The sequence below is a fragment of the Protopterus annectens genome, chromosome 15.part0 (assembly GCF_019279795.1).
Source record: "Protopterus annectens isolate FY-2018-M chromosome 15.part0, PAN1.0, whole genome shotgun sequence".
NCBI lineage: Eukaryota > Metazoa > Chordata > Ceratodontiformes > Protopteridae > Protopterus > Protopterus annectens.
Window position 1 is genome coordinate 81,161,352 of NC_056749.1, and position 17,824 is coordinate 81,179,175.

Here is a 17,824-nt window from a genome sequence, read left to right on the forward strand (position 1 = left end):
AACAAGCACATAGTGCTGTTGTGATGTTGTGTAGACACAGTAAGTGACAAAATTAGCTACCCACACAAAGCAAAACCACAACGCACAATGTAGTTACATTTGTAACCTCAAAGGACAGGCCTAGATTATTGGTGAACTCATACATAATGATGTCACATATGTGTCTGTACTCATAGTTAACCTATAGTCACACAGGTTCTGTGTCAACTTCACTCCCCTGTCCCCATCATATGTGACACATGACATTCCTACAACCTTTCCCATAACTTCCATACCTAGACTACATCTTACATGGGATTTGACAAGGATTACTAACACCATTAGGAACACCTTGCAATCACAGAAACCACTCGCTGCACCCCAGCTGACTGGACAATGGCAACTGTTATACCCTTGCACAGAGGTGGCACATTCACTGACCACCAGAACTTTAGACCTATTTGCCTGAGTATCCATATCTGTATGGCCATAGGGGCAATCATCATGGAGCTGATCAGCACACATAAATGTGATCACTCCACTGGCTCTACTCGACAGAGGCACTGGGAACTACTGTTGGGTGGCATGATGCCAGGGTAATCCTATGTGCTAGGCTTGTAAATGCTCCAGGGCCATTAGCCTAGTACATACCTATGAACCTATGAACACACAGTTGACTGTACACAGTTTGGATGTCTGACAGGGTGATCATGACTGTTAAATGTGGTGGACATTTCTGAGACAGTCACCAAGGACATGGGTGAGGGGACATCATGGTATACAACCCCCTGGACTGAGCCAAGCCATCTGTATATCCCCCACTCAGGCAACATTTGCAAAGCATCCACTTAGGAATCCATGGTACTATCATTGTAGGGGTCAATAAATGGCCCATTGATGGCACACATACTCAGCATAGGGACATCCACTTCCAATAGCTGATCTGTAAGCAGCAGTGTTCAACAGGGCTCAGTCCTGGGTATTCTACTGCTTGGAATCCATTTAACCATGATACAAGCAAATACTGAATATCTGTGGTTAACAATGTTGGCTGATTCCTGCAAACTGTGAGCACTCATGGAGGATATGAGTTATGTCAATATCTTAAAAGAGGTTATTTATGAACAAATGCCTGTTGGCATATTAATTGCTATAAACTCCATGCAAATATATATGTAGTCTCATTTCCATCATTAACACCTATGTATGTGGTAAGTAGCACATCAGTTGCAACATGTGATCTACATATGCAGAGGTGAAATAACTGGGCACACAGACCTGGCCACACAAGTTTACACCTAATGTGCCTGAGATCACCATGTCTCCCCAGTGGTACAATGGGATGCATATGTCATAGATGAGGGTACAGTCAAACATAACTGACATACTCATAACCCCCATGTACTCTTCCTTCAGCATGCCAATATCTGAGTGAAATGGCCTTTTGGTAATGGACCTTTTCAAGCAGTACTGGCACTTGCACACAACAGTATGGTCCCTCACAAGGGAACTTTTCTAACTTCCTTTACTACCTCACTTCATCTGAACTCCAAATGCATCTTAAACTACCTCACCTATACTACTGCCTCTGCCTCCTTTCTCACTCCTTAATCTTATAGGTTCATAGGTTCATAGGTTCATACTAGGCTATCTGCCCAAGGGCATTTATAAGCCTAGCCCATAGTTATGTGGCTTTCGCCACCCCTTTAGTTTGAATAAAAACTATGCCTATCATTTTGCTGTGCCTCTGTCAAGCAGTGACACTGAAGTAATCCCTGGGGTATATCTGCAATCTCCCATCCATTGGTCAAGATTCCTCTTGAACAAGGCCAGAGAGGTGCTCTGCCTCACATGTACCGGGATTTTGTTCCACAGCATAGGGAGTCTCTTGGTGATGAATCTGTCCCTCCAGCACATTCTATTTATAACCGTGTCAAGGTTTAAGTCTCCCGCCCTTGTGGTTCTGAGGGATCTAGATTTTTTGAGGTGAAGCATATTCATCAAATCTGGGTTTGACATGGCCTTATATGTCAGGCACAGGTCACCTCTGAGCAAGCGGTATGAGACTGAATAGAGCTGGAGTTCTTTCAGTCGGGCAGCATAAGACATATTTTTGAGACCCTTTATCCTTTTGGTGAGGAACTTTTGGGGCCTTTCAAGCTGCAGCAGGTGTCTGGTCAGATACATTCTGAACGGGGCATTGTACTCAATCATAGGTCTAATGAGTGATGAGTACAGGGGTCGATGACCTCCCTTGATCTAGATGTGAATCCCTTCATGATCAGGTGGCGATATAGAAGGTTTTCCTAACTACTTTAGCAACATGAGTGTCAAGCGAAGGCTACTGTCAACCTGGGTCCCCAGATCCCTGATGACTTTTTCTGTGCTCAGTGGATTGCCATCTATATGGTAGCTAGGGGTAACCTTGTTTTTCCGAAGGGTATGACTATGCATTTTTGGCGTTTAACTTCAGGCCATGGCTCTGGCACCAGTTATCCATTTCTGTGAGGCCCTTCTGGAGGATATCTGTGTCAGATGTGTTTTCGACTATGGCCCAGTTTGCAGTCATCTGCAAACTTTGTCAGCCATAACCCTCCTGTGTTTGCTTGTACTTCAGAAAAGTAGATGCGAACAAGAGTGGACCCAGGACTGAGCCCTGTGGGACACCACTTGTGACAGGCTTTGAGTCTGACATGGCTCCAGCAACTCTGACCCTGTGGGTTCTGTCACTTAGCCAGTTTGCAACCCATCTTGTGATGTATGGGTTTACATTCAAGCTGATGAGTTTTTCGATGATACCTGAGTGGGGTATTGTGTCGAAGGCCTTTGCCAGGTCGAGGTAGGTTGTATGGACTGCCTTTCCCTCATCAATGGCCTTGGTGACAGTCTTGAAAAAGTCAACCAAGTTTAAGAGGCAGGATCTGCCTTTGACAAAGCCAAACTGGGTTGGATCCAAAGTCTGCAAGTTCCCTATGTCTTTATTTATGAGTTCCATTATGATCCTCTCCATGGCTTTGCAGATAAGGCTTGTCAAGCTAATGGGGCGGTAATTTCAGGGTCTGTGGAGGCACCGCCCTTATGAAGTGGGACCACAGTCGCCGTGCGCCACTCCTTGGGTATGTATCCTGAGGTGAGGCTAAGATTAAACAGCTGTCCTAACTGTGGGTTTAATTCCTCGTTGAGTTAATGAAGCACACAGCCGGGGACACCATCCGGTCCCATGGATGCTGTGTTTTTGCCTTAGTGAGAGCAGTTCTCACCTGGGCGTTGGAGATGTTTGGGGGCTACAATCCTCTGGAATAGATATCTCTCCTTTGGGGAGGGAGAGAAGTTTGCACTGAACCTGTCAGCCAGTATGTTGGCAATGTGTGTAGGTTCAGTAATTTTCACATCATTTTGAACTAATTCTGAGCATATCTGGGAGTTTCCTCCTAGGTTTCTAACATAGCTAAAGAAGGCCTTATGATTCTCTTTAGAGTCCTTGGCGATTTTTCTCTCAAAATTTGCCTTGGATGATTTTATGAGAGCTCTTAGTTTTTACTTATAATGATCAAAGGTGTCTTACCTTTCAAGGATTTTGCTCTATCTTGTAGTAGCTTCCTCCTTTTGTTGTAGAGCTTGTTTATGGCTGGGGTCCACCAGACTGGACGCTTGCCTTTGGTACAGAGAGTCTTAGTTTTGTTTGGGATTGCCTGATCCATGCAGTCCTGTAGGTGCTGGTAGAAGGCATTTGTAAGTGATTCAGCGGTTTGAGTAATGTTTACCACTGGCTCAGGGGCCTTAAAGGAGACCACACTAGTTTTTAGAAGTGTGAAATCGGCTTTTGAGAAGTTTTTCACTGTGGTCTTTTTTGTTTCAGGTGGGGGCGGGATGAGGACCTCCAGCGAGATTAGTTTATGATCTGATCTCACTAGCGAGGGGTATACCTCCGGTGTTGAACATTTTGATCCCATGATCCCAATATCTTCCCCAGCTATTCCTCCTAGCTCCTCCCCTGCTCACTCCACCATCATGTAGAATACTTGCTTATATCTGTTTCAGTTTACAATATCTGATATGTCTAAGAACGTATAACTGTATCTGTGCTGTGATTGTTACTATCTGAGATACTTTTACTATGTGCCATATTGGATGTACACAATGCTCCTATGCATATATTAGTGGCTACTCTATGTAAATCTATTATCCTTCACATAACTATGTTGTTCATATTAAATTATGCTGCTATTGCTGGTATTGTTCACTTGTATTTATATCGATTGTTTCTTCGTGTAACTCTATTGTTAATGTCTTTTTGTGTGGAGCTTTTCTCCCCAGACCACTGCTGAAAAAGGACCTGTGTCCAGTCAGATTTTTCCAGTAAACAAATGTAAATAAATAAACTTCATCTCTTCAGTATCTGTTCAATGGGGATCGTCTGAAATGAGTGTCATAACCTGTGACATGTAAACTACTCAGAGGTGATCTCTGTCTTGCATATGGGACAATGTGTGACCCTGCTTGATTGTAAATGCTGCATATCTGTAGGTGGCATAATACATGGATTAGTCACTGTAAGGACATTCACCTAGTATGTGATGCTAGTAATACATGCTGGTGGGAGAGATTTGTCTAGCAGACTTTAACACACATTTGAAACAGAACCCTGCCTAATGGCAAGCAGAGCACCTCAGTGCACCTCAGCATATGCCATCTGTATGATTGGCTGGATGACTGTCATTTCACCACAATGCTTCTACCTGTGTCCCTCTTAGACTGGGGTGACATGTGCTCATCATGTAAATAAGGGTGTAAAGTTTTCTACAATTATGAGGGCTGTATGGCCATTATGCTAGTGAAGTTCAAATGTACTATGGTTCCATAACCTGATGTAAAATGCTATAACAGCCTCACACACAAACCTGGCTACATTGAGGATGGCATACATATAGTGCAAGTTGGCTGTATGTAGATAAGAACACTTACCTATTTTGCGGTACACAGTACAGATCACATGATGCATGCAACACACCTCATGCCTGCTAGTACTATTAATTGAGGACATATGCATGATGACATCAGCAGGCCTAGTTCTGGTCAGGCATTTGGAGGGCCACATCACCTGCTACAAATAAAATACTGCAAAACTTTACCTCTTTCTAAGTTACTGAAGTGATCATATTTATGCCATATGGACATAAATGCACATACCAAGTGGCCTTGACTGAGATTAGAACCCCTACCTATTTAGTTTTACTCACTATAGATCACAACACTTATTGCATGTACCATGGCTTAAGTCTGAGATTACAATGGCAGCTGGTACTCTTAAGGTAGATGAAATCATCAGGCATTGTAGAAGAGGGCAGTTTGGAATTCAGGAGCAACTTACAGGGCCAAAAAGTGCATAATCATTGCAGTTTGATAGCCAGTGTGGGATGCACAGTTGTTCAGCAGGTGGATACACACACACACACACACACACACACACACACACACACACACACACACACACAGACACACACACGAACACAAAATGGCTGGAGTGAGATTAGACCCCCTACCTATCTAGTCTTACACACTATAGATCACAATACTTATTGCATGCACCTCAGCTTAAGTCTGATACTACAATGGCAGCTGGTAGTCTTAAGGTAGATGACATCATCAGGCCTTGTAGAAGAGGGCAGTTTGGAAGCCAGCAGCAACTTACACGCTCAACAAGTGCATAACCATTGGAGTTTGATAGCTGAGGGATTCTCAGTTGTTTGGCAGGAGGATACACACACACACACACACACACACACACACACACACACACACACACACACACACACACACACACACACACACACACACCCACACATGCACCAAGTAGCCTTGAGTAAGATTAAAATCTTTACCTATCTAGTGTTACACACTGCAGATCACAGTAGTTATCACACATGCTGTGCTCATGCCCAGTAATCAAGGAGCCTCAGTCCTCACCACTAGTAACAATGAGGGGTGTCTACATTGGGAGGATAAAAAGTACACACACAGTAAAGTACAATTTCCCTTAAGATCACACAGAAATCACAGTCAGTCTGGGGCTGGTTTCTCCCTTTCTCTCCAGATCCCCAATAAGACGCCCCACTGGCACACCCCCAGACAAGGAAACCACCATGAAAAACTTTTCAAAAGCAAACTTCACATTACTTAAGACAGAGATGGAAAGTTTCTAAGCCCCCATACTAAAGGATAATGCTGTCCAAGCTGCAAAATCCTTTACTAATGCATTCTACAGGCACCTACAAGAATGCATGGATCGTGCTATCCCAAGCAAAACCAAGACTCACTTCTCCAAGAAAAGAAAACCAGTCTGGTGGACTCCTGACATAAACAAGCTATACAACAGAAGGAGGAAACTAGTACAGAAAATGGTAAAATCCCAAGAAGGAAAGACATCCCTGATCAGTATCAGCAAGAAACTACGATCCCTCATAAAATCATCCAAGGCGAGCTTTGAAAGAAAAATTGCCAAGGACTCCAAAGATAACCACAAGGCATTCTTTAGCTATGTCAAGAATCTAAGTGGCAATGCTCAGATCTGCTTGGAGTTAGTGCAGAATGACACAAAATACACTGAACCGACCAATATCGCCAACATCCTGGCAGACAGGTTCAGCGCAAACATAACCCCCCCCCCTCACCCCCAAAAGGGCCCATAACCATAACAGAAGAATGTAGAGCCCCTGAAATCACAGACACTCAGGTTAAAACAGCTCTCTTCAAAGCCAAAAACACAGCATCAATGGGAACGGATGGTGTCCCAGGCTGCATCCTACACAAGCTCAAAGATGAACTAACCCCTCACCTAAACACACTGTTCAAACTCAGCCTCTCCACAGGCTATGTACCCATAGAGTGGTGCACAGCAATGGTTATTCTGGTCCACAAAGGCGAAGCCACAACAGACCCCGGGAACTATCGCCCTATAAACCTGACTAGCTTGGTCTGCAAGGCTATGGAGCACATCATCATGGAACTCATTAAAAGAGACATTGGGAACCTCCAAACACTGGACCCTACCCAGTTTGGCTTTGTTAAGGGCATATCATGCCTCTTAAACCTGGTGGACTTCTTTGAGACAGTTACCAAGGCTATAGATGAGGGAAAGGTGGTACACACAGCCTACCTAGACTTTGCAAAGGCCTTTGACACCATTCCCCATTTTGGTATTATAGACAAGCTCACCAGCCTGAATATAATCCCCTACATCACAATATGGGTTGCCAACTGCCTCATGGACAGAACACACATGGTAAGAGTTGCAGGAGCTAGGTCTGACTCTAAACCGGTTACAAGTGGCATTCCCCAGGACTCAGTCCTAGGACCCCTCCTGTTTAGCATATACTTCTCAGAGGTACAGGCAAGCACAGGAGGACTATGGCTGACCAAGTTCGCAGACGACTGCAAACTAGGGGCTATAACTGACTCTCCAGCTGACACTGACATCCTCCAAAAGGGTCTCACTGAGACGGCTACCTGATGTCAAAATCATGGCCTCAAGCTAAATGCCAAAAAGTGTATAGTAATCCCCTTTGGAAAAAACAAAGTACCCACAAATTACCATATAGGTGGTAGTCCCCTAAATATGGAAGACGTAATAAGGGATCTGGGGACCCAAGTAGATAATAATCTCTCCTTTGATAATCACATTGCCAAAGTGGTTAGAAAATCCTTTTACGTGGCCCACCTTATCACAAAAGGGTTTGCATGCAGATCAAAAGAGGTCATTGTGCCTCTCCACTCATCACTCATCAGACCCATCATTGAGTACAATGCCCCATCTGGGATGTACCTTACAAGACACCTGCAACAGCTGGAAAGACCACATAAGTACCTCATCAAGAGGATCACTGGCCTCAAACAGATGACCTATGCAGCTCGACTGAAGAAACTCCAGCTGTACTCGGTTGCATACTGCCTACTCAGAGGTGATCTCTGCCTGACATACAAGGCCATGTACAACCCAGAATTGATGGACATGCTCCACCTAAAGTAAACCTTATCCCATTGAGCCACACACTCTAGGGATCTAAACCTCACCACAACAATAAATAGGACATGTTGGAGGGATAGATTCCTGTCCCAGAGACTTCCCATGCTTTGGAACAAGATTCCAATCTACATTAGGCAAAGCTCCTCACTAACAATCTTCAAGACAAACCTTGATGAGTGGATGGGAAACAGAAAGTTTACCCCGGGAATCACTTCGTTGGCTCTGCTGGACAGAGGCACAGGGAATTAATCTAAGGGAGTGGTGAAAGCCAACACATTCTGGCTAGGCTTATAAATGCCTTCGGGCAAATAGCCTAGTACCTACCTAAGAACCTATAAACAGACCTCAGCCATGTGGTCAAGCCAAAACCTCCATCACCCTCTCTGTCCAACCAGTGCTTCATGTCCCTGCCCAGGTATCTGGCACACACACACACTTTGAGATATGAATTATATACAAACACGCAGACACTCTGGGGGAGGGCTGGCACAGGTTTTCCAGCTATGCTCCCTTCTGCCCAGACTATAAGGTAGTACCGACTGTTACCAACCACCCTTATCAGCTACTATAAAAGCCCTTACCAAACGGTGTCCAATTATACTGTGCAATCCCAATTGGTAAGTGTGACTAAGACTTGAAGGCTATTTAGGAGTGGTTTATACAGTGTCACCAAATACATCAAAAACTCTTAAGAGCTTAAATATCTTTACACACAAACCAGCTACAGTTAAAAGGTTTAAAATATTTAATAATAAATAAAAGCATAAGACACTATTTGTCTATTCAACATAGTGATAATAGAGAGTTCGGAGATCACAGGAAAATATTTTAAAACAATATTGTAGGAAAGTCTCACATAAATATAGAAAAGAGCTAGACTAATCTGGGTATATTCCTATATGTCCCTAAGAGAAACTATGTTCTAAATTCTACTTACAAGGTAAAGTGCTGGTGAGTTGTTGTCAGCTACAGAACAAAATACAAAATGCTAAATCTTTCTCTCTGAGAAATTCTTAAATTGAAAATACACATTACTGCTGAGTCAGATTACATTATTCTTGACACTTCTACTTAAGTTTCTCAGGCTCAAAGAACTTAAAATTCTTTTTGCAATCTGCACCTGCCAGGAAGCCACAACAATAAAATATACTTTTCATGTAAAACCTAGTAACTAGCTCTGTCTTAGAACAATAGAAAGAATTTCCTAGCACAGACATCCTGCCTCCTAGCTTGAGATCAAACACAGTCATAAAATCCTTTGCTTATCAGATTTCTTCCAGCAGGGTGCACTGTGGTTGCATTTTTGAAGTTCAGCATATAACACAGTTTTCTTACATTTAGTTTTCTTACTTTTGTAAAAACAAGCTTGTGGATCATTTTAATATTTAAAATGACATAGAAGTATTTACAACATTCTATTTAGCTAGGCTGGCATCCTTCACACATGCCACGGCTGATGTCTGTTTTATTATGTAATTATAGACAAATTACTTGTGGATTACACAAACTAAGCTTATGTTGAACAGCATATGTGGCCTGCAGAGTGATCTTGCTTCGTACTGTTATCTGCATCTAGCATACTAGCAGTGAGATAACTGTTATTAACCTAGCTATGTGTCTGCAGTTACCAGTATGGCTATATGTGGCTGTTTGCACTTGGATGGGCAAGCCTGTGGGCAGGAACAATGTGCCCTGTCCATGTGTGTGTAGACAGCAATATACATTACACCACCTGCTCACCTGTTGCTGTCTGTGTGGTGACACCCAGCAGGCACAGGGGTCTGTTGGTAAGTGCATTTTGTACTGTTTAGCCCTTACTTTGGATTCTCTGAGCAACATTATAGATGTGTGATAGAGCAGCTTTACTCACCATTATTAGGGTATGTAGGACAATACAGACATCCACACAGATATTTATGTATATAACAAAGATGTATATATAAATGTAGCTATGTGTGTGTGTATGATATGTATATGTGTTTGGGTACAGACTGAGATGTATGAATTTATATATATATATATAAACTATATATATCTATATATATATATATATATATATATATATATATGCATATCTATTTAAAAATACATAGAGATAAATAGACTATGTATGTGAGAGAGAGATAGTCACAGACGGATATGTATACATATATGTATGTATGTATGTATAGCCATATCTATACATGTCATTTTGATCAAGGGGCAACAGGACTGTGCTCAATATGGGCATGCCTGGTGGTACTGTCAGTACTTATAAAGTGACTTAAGCCCACACCAACCTGTTGTGTGTTACAGACACTGACACCTGTCCCTTGTTTCTGCAGTACTGCACTTCACTCAAAATGTCCATGTCATTCTCCATCTGTCAGATGTAATTAATATGTGACAGAGGTTCATAATGTTACACCACACGCAGACTGACAGACTGTGAAAACACTAACATAATAATGACTCACATGCAAAAGATGTGGATACTTCCAGATTTGAACCATCAATGCCATCACCCATGCTAACGTCCTTTGTCCACTGAGCCACAAAAGCCGCCAGCCAGAGAGTAATCATTCATCACACAATCAACAGCATGCATGTGTACGTTGTTATTCCTGCGTTAAGTGAGACATACAATGTGTGATCGATTTCTTATGTTACTGCCATGAGATTGCCTGGACTGCTGATATACCATTGATGACTTACTGTCAAAGCAGTTATATGGGAAAACTGTGGTGTTGGGTGTGGGGGAGCAATATCACATGTTCTGCTGGGATACACAGCAGTCCAAATATCATGTGACCCCACTGTTTAACATCTCCCTTGACTGATGCAGTGCATATTCCAACCATGAGGCCTAGTGAATATTAAAGAACTCATACTAGTGGACTGGGTACCTGTAGTCCACTGTGGATGTCACTTGCGTCCAAAATAGCCCACTATATTTCCTTGCATAAATGCAGCAGATCTATACATACAATAGCATATTATAGTAATCCTTACAAGCAGTGTGTAGGATAGAGACTTACCTTGCAAATGCAGCAGTTGACAGACCTGTAGTTCAGGGCTGACTCTCCCTGATGCAAGCAGTACGCACCCAATACATGGATAGGTACGGGATGTGGGGGTTGCCTGGTATTAATTTTAATATATATATATATATATATATATATATATATATATATATATGTGAGTAGGAGTAAGGTGTCAGTCCCTAGGGCCCTAGGTTGTCAGTGAATGTGCTATGGATTGTCTCTTAGCCAAAGCAAGGACGTACTGTGTACACCTACGTCTGCCTACAGGGATATCATCAGGGGGTTCCTCCTCCGGTTCTTCCTGTGACTGTGGGTGTGGTGACCTAGGCACTGGTGGGGGCTGTGTATCCCTTCCCTTTGCTGATCCAGCAGCAGCTGCTTCCACAGGATTAGAATGTGTAGCACGGCACATACTGTGAATATATGTGCGCATGTGGCTGGAGAGTACTGCAGGGCTCCACCAGATATGTCGAGGCACTGGAACCATGACTTCAGAAGCCCAAACACACACTCTAAGATGTTCCTAGTTTGTGCATGTGCCTCATTATGGTGTTCTTTCATGGGTGTGTTTGCATTTCTGATGGGTGTCATCATCCACAGTTCCAGTGCATAGCCATCATCCCCCAGGAAATGGCCATGTGGGATGTCCCCCCTAGCAAACATCTGGTACAACTGTGATGCATGCCAGATATGGGAGTCGTGATAACTGCCAGGGCTGCCAGTACACACATTCATGATAATCCTCTGGGCATTGCACATGGCTTGGCAGTTGATGGAGTGGTACCCCTTGCTGTTGACGTAGATTCTACCTTCCTCACTGGGTGGTGCTTTGATGTGTACATGAGTGCAATCTATGGCACCCAGTACCTTTGGGTAGTGTGCTACATGGTAGAAGTGTTGCATATTGCTGGCCCTCGCCTCAGTGGTGAGGGGAAAAGAAATGTGCTCACTGGCATGTGGTAGCATGACATCCAGGAACTGGTGGAGTACCCTGAATGCTAATGCCTGTGAGACCCCCATCATGTCCTCATTTGGTCTTTGAAAAGTACCTGTAGCTAGGGTTACATGTACCTTTGTTTCTACTGGGATGGGTTCCCCTCTGTTGGCTCTCGGTCTGAGTTGAGGGTGGCAGAGCTCAGTGACTTCTTGTAATATGTCCCTGTCCACCCGGTAGCTCTCTACAATACCCAGCTTATGTAGCTCCTGAAAGGTTACTCTGGGCCTGAACACTCTTCTCCTTCTCTGTCAAGGCCTATTGTCTACAGCAATAGCACTGACTTCAGCAGCTACCACATACAGATGTCACAGACCTGCAGCAGCTCCTAGCATTCTCTCAGTTAAAATTCCCAAGTCTATACTCCAATGGTCCAGAGTACTGGGGAAAAATCAGAATATAGGATGTATGCATACTTTATAGAGCTCTGCTGTAGGTGCAGAATTTATGATTGGCTTATTATGATGCATTCCACCTGCCTACAATATAATTAACATAATTTAAAGGCCCTATTTTAGCTTAAACAAGGGTCAAAACTAATTAAATACATTTGGTTTTCAGACACGTTCAGTACAGTGGCACACAAACAAGTACACAAACAAGCTCACCAAAGGTAAGCAAACCTTAAAAGTTATTGGACACACCCTCCTGATAAAAAAGGCTCAGCCAGGTGGCAGCCTGCACAAACACATGCACCTAAGCTGAAATGAGCTTATAAGCCAGTGGACACAACCCCCCACCTGGTGTTAGCTACATCCTGTGTAAACAGCAACATGGATCTAAGCCTACACTAAGGGGATATGCAGACACGATTACTCCTTTCTGTTATTCAGTACGTCCACCTCATTTGCATAGGTATCCATGCTCACAGCCTGGAAACTGCATGGTTCAAAGACCTACCACATTAGCAACAGCATCAATGCACCATTGTAGGCACTCCAGGCAAGGTCCTGTAATACACTTCTGTCACACAATATTAATTTTTTTCCAATATTTTTTATTTATCTATAAAGTGTGTTTGCACACTGCAGCTTGCTGCACAAACATGCCCAGATTATTAAAAAAAAAATAAAATTAATTTTACTTATTTCCTTTAATTTTTCCAACATACAGGATAATAGTTTTGTTCATATGTGTATGTAGTATGACATTTCTGTCCAAATATCTACATTTTTACAACCCCTTTTATCTGTCTACACTCCTGTACATGGAATTTTTCTGTGTACACTACAGACACTGACACTAGGTCTGAACAAATGTCTATCTGCTTGCTGGATTGCTCTACCTGCCTCATTTGCATGAGGTTCACCTGCTTATGAGGTGATTTGCATGCCATGGAAGTTTCCATGTTGATGTGTGTGTGCGCACTGCTCAGCAGCGCTTACCGAATCTAAAACTGTTTGAGCCCATGTAAGCAGCACGGCGTGATGTCTACACAAAAAAAGTGTAGGCTTTATTAAATTCCTCTTGTTGACTTTCTTGCAAAATATAAATAAATGTTTTCATCCTCTTTAGTTAAAGCACTTGATGGAAATTGTAGAAATTGTTTACATAGAAGGATCACCAAGAAACAAGTTAGAAAATAATTCAGAGTACAAAAGTGCTTCACATTCTGAATTACTCAGTGTTTCATATTTCTCTCTGATATTACATCAGATCAGAAATATTAATAAAACTAATATTTGATGAAACACTCTCCTCAATTCGTTCAGTAAAAAGGAACAATAAAACCATATAAAAATGAAGTGTTAATATTTTAAAGAATCTCTGGAATATTTTACAGGCCCTGGACTGGAGAAATGTATAGAAAGGACTTCAGAACTTCACACACTTCTTCTTCTTTTTCTCACTTACAACACTGAAAATAATAAGATATTAGCTACATAACTGGACAAATTAACACATGCTACAATGTGTAATGTGGTATACATGCATATATGCATGCATACATGTAACTGACATTTTAAGCACATACCACAGCCTTTGGATCTTTTGCTCTGATGCTGTCCCTCATACTGTCAGGCAAGCCAGGATATTCTGCTATACCATCTTGGGAATCCCATGTCACGGCAGGTTTTCCTAAAAGCTAAAAATAAATTACAAACCATTATCAATGAAACAAATAGTGCATTATTACTGGAAGTCTGCAACATAAATACCCATGATTCTTGCTCAAAGTGCAGTATCACTTTCCTTAATATATCTTCTTCTGTTACCTCTAGAGAGAGGAAACTTTTAGTAAAACCTCCCTGTAATACTGAGGTTACTCTTGCACAGAGATTTCTTTGTAGATGTGACAGTATTTAATTCTTAACATTAATATATGTTATTAATACAGAGTCACTACAGTATATGTATATATTTTAACGTTTCAGTAATACTTTGTTTTATACATACCTCAGAGTGTCTAAAATATATTACATTAACACTAAAGCAATAACTAAAGTAACATTCTGAAATGTTTCATTTAAAGCATGCCATATACTGTTACAGCAACTTATAAAACTAAATCAAGACCCCTTCTCAATACTTGATAATATATGCTACTCTGCAAAATAATGTCCTTAAGTTAACCAACATTACAGCTAAAGCAATGCCTAAAAATGGCCGATAGCTACTGATTCTTATAAAGTCCAGAAGGATGCAGTAAATATATGTAAATTTTCAAAACAATATAACTAAAAGAAATATGTATTGAGATGATATGCTGGTTCTAAATAATGATGCCTTACACATTTTCTGTGTTCGCACATAACAACATGTTGGTGTACAAAGATACTAAGTGAGAAAAACATGTACCCCAAATCCCTAATGTCATGCTGAGAAACCGAGTGGTACCAGTCACATCTCCTTGCTATGGCAGATGAACAAATTAATCAGTGTAACTTCACAAAGCATAGGACCAGTCCTTGTTCCTAGCATACTTCAAACCTGTAGGCCTTAGAATTAAAGATTCAACACACACTCACTGTGGGGGAAAAGGTGCAGAAACATTATTACCCAGTCATTCTATGTTCTTCCTCACACCCAGTTGTATTATTGCAGTCGGATTGATTCCAAACAGCATGCCATCAGATGTCTCAGTCATGATGTTGAGTGACAGCCATTCATCTTATTTCAATCTCTCGTACAAAAACATTTTTTTCAAAGTGTAACAAGCCATATCTTATCCTCTACTGCACTCTCTCTAGACCTAACCACTTCTGTACTGCCCAGTCATTACTGCCCAGTCCCATCTACCTCATCCAATGAGGCACAACAATATACTTCAAGGAATGGAAGTATATTTTCACCCCTGAGAAGTTAATGACTACCTAAGGTAATCAGTTAGATTGGTATTTCAATATTTTATGTGAATTTCAAAACATGTTAACTAGCGTGGCCATTTCAAGTTACATAGCACAACAGCTCTGAAATGTCAAAGAAAGTATTAAGATTGAGCAAATGTTCTCGCTTTGTCTGCTAATAAACCTACATTAAACAGTTCTATGCAGAATGGATCAGCAGTTGTCAAATTATTATCTGCTATTTTAACCAAAGAAAATGACGATCAAGTCGGAAAAGGTGAAAATAACAAGTCGAAAGCAAATTTTAATATTGACAAGATTCACCAGAACACTTCAAACCCTTTTGGGTTTATCCAGTTATTTGGACAAGGTACTGTTTACAATGAGAAAAATATGTCTCAAATTGACTGAAAAAACTTAAGTTATGATTTAGAGAAACAAGTTCTGAATGTCAAACAACTGAATTAGAAATATATTATTTAGAACAATGTATTTTAATGAAACATGTTGTACTCAGTTTAAGGATTTATAAGTTTATGAATGGAATTTATTTAAAAAACTGGGTTAACATTTCTAATGAAGCTGGAATAACTGTTTCTAAAATGCTTGACTGTTTTGAAGAGATTAGATAATGACATAAAAATGCATTTTTAACTGTTGTCTTGAATTTTATAATGATATAGCAGCAAAGGTTGAACATCATGATGTGATTATTATTTATAGAAAAAGAAAGAAACTGCTAAGAGATTCAGAAATATATAGTAATGGTATAGCATATTCAGTGGTGGACATTTTAAATAAAACAATGCGTTTGTTAATCGAGGCACAATAGTATCAAACGAATGACAGAAAAAAAATAATAAAGTATTATTTTCAAGTAATGAATTTGATAAAAAAAATGTTCCACTGTTATATGATAATGAAGCTGAAACAAGTACAAGTGCTTCTGGGAAGGGTTATTGTCCAGGCCATATGGTTAACATTGTTTCACTGTCTCCTTTTTAGCATACCACTCAGAAGAGTTTATTGAGGAGTTAAAACCATTTGAAAGGGAAAAGAAAAGGGAAGCCAGGGGCAAAGAGAGAAGAACATAACCATTAATTGTTTAGTTATTAACTTAAGTCATTTTCAACTTGATTTTAAACATATAAACATACTTGAGAAAGGATTCAGCTTTATTCTTTCAAAAAGAGATAATTTATTTAGTGCCCTCAAAGATTTTAAATTATATGTACATAAATTGAACATACATTTTATTTTACATGATGTAAAATGTTTCACAGAGAATTCCACAAAATGTGTAAGAAAAAGACGTGTTTATAACCCAGTATTACATCATACAAGTTTTTTCAGACACTAGTGAACAATATATTACACGTATTATCAACAGTCATGTAATTAAAGAGTTTTATAATTTGTCATCTTGTGAAATAGAGGCTTCACTGGAACTTAGGAAAAAGAAAGAAATTAGAGTTATGAAAGCAGACAAAGGAAGTCAGATAGTGTTTATGAATACAGATGACTATATTCACAAGTTTTGGAATATGCTGGAAGATAAAAATTATTACTAACAAGTTTCTATTAATGTTATTTTCTTAAAGATTCCTGGGCATTATTGGACTTATTACATCAATATAGTTTAACTGGAGAAGAAAAACTGATGTTCACTTTAGATGTAGTGTCTTTATATACTTGCATAGTGCAATATGTGGGAAATTATCTTAGAGAATATTTGAGAAAGTTTACCGACTTTAATAATTCTTATATTGACCTAATCTGCACATTCACTGACTTAGTATTAAACAACATTTTTTATATTTAATAACAAATATTTTAAACAAAAGTGAGGTATTGCTATGGGAGCCAGAATGGCACTATCATTTGCAAATTTTGTGATGAGTCAGTGGAAAGAGGAAAAGTTAAGTACCCATAAACTTTTTAATAAAATAACATTTTACAGAAAGTAAATAGATAATTTTTTATGGGGGGATACTCTAGAAGAATTAGACATTTTTCTTATGGACTTGGAAAAATTACTGATTTTCTTAACTTTTACCAAGGGCAAACAGGGTAATGTTGCATTTTTGGATGTTGATATTAAAATGAATATAAATAAACAAAAGTTTAGTAGTAGCATTTATAGGAACCTTTTGTAAACAATAATTTCAATTTTGACAGTCAACATCCTAAGTTTATGAAAGCAAATGCTCTGAAAGGACAAGTTATTAGATTAAGCCATTTAACTAGCAATGATACATGATTTGAAAGTGAAATATTACACTTAAGAAATGTATTTATTGAAAGAGGATACTTTGTAAATGTTGTTGTTGTTGTCTTTCGGCTTTTCCCGGTTAGGGGTCGCCACAGCTGAACTCCGGTCCGCTAATGATTGGCAGTAGATTTTCACGAACGCCGAGGTGCTAGCTCGACGTTCAACCTTCAATGAAGGCACACCCATTTACGCATAACTTTTGAATGCCCACCCAACCATGGGGAGGACATGCAGACTCCACACAGA

At 40.4% G+C, this 17,824-nt stretch overlaps 1 protein-coding gene across 1 annotated transcript in view; it reads right to left on the reverse strand.

Annotated features, from left to right (window-relative positions):
- LOC122789791 (vimentin-like) overlaps positions 1-17,824 on the reverse strand; it is a 308,097-nt gene that overhangs the window by 185,407 nt on the left and 104,866 nt on the right. The window contains exon 3 of the mRNA XM_044057233.1: positions 13,995-14,105. Coding sequence (XP_043913168.1) covers positions 13,995-14,105 — 111 coding nt within the window. The remainder of the gene's footprint in view (positions 1-13,994; positions 14,106-17,824) is intronic.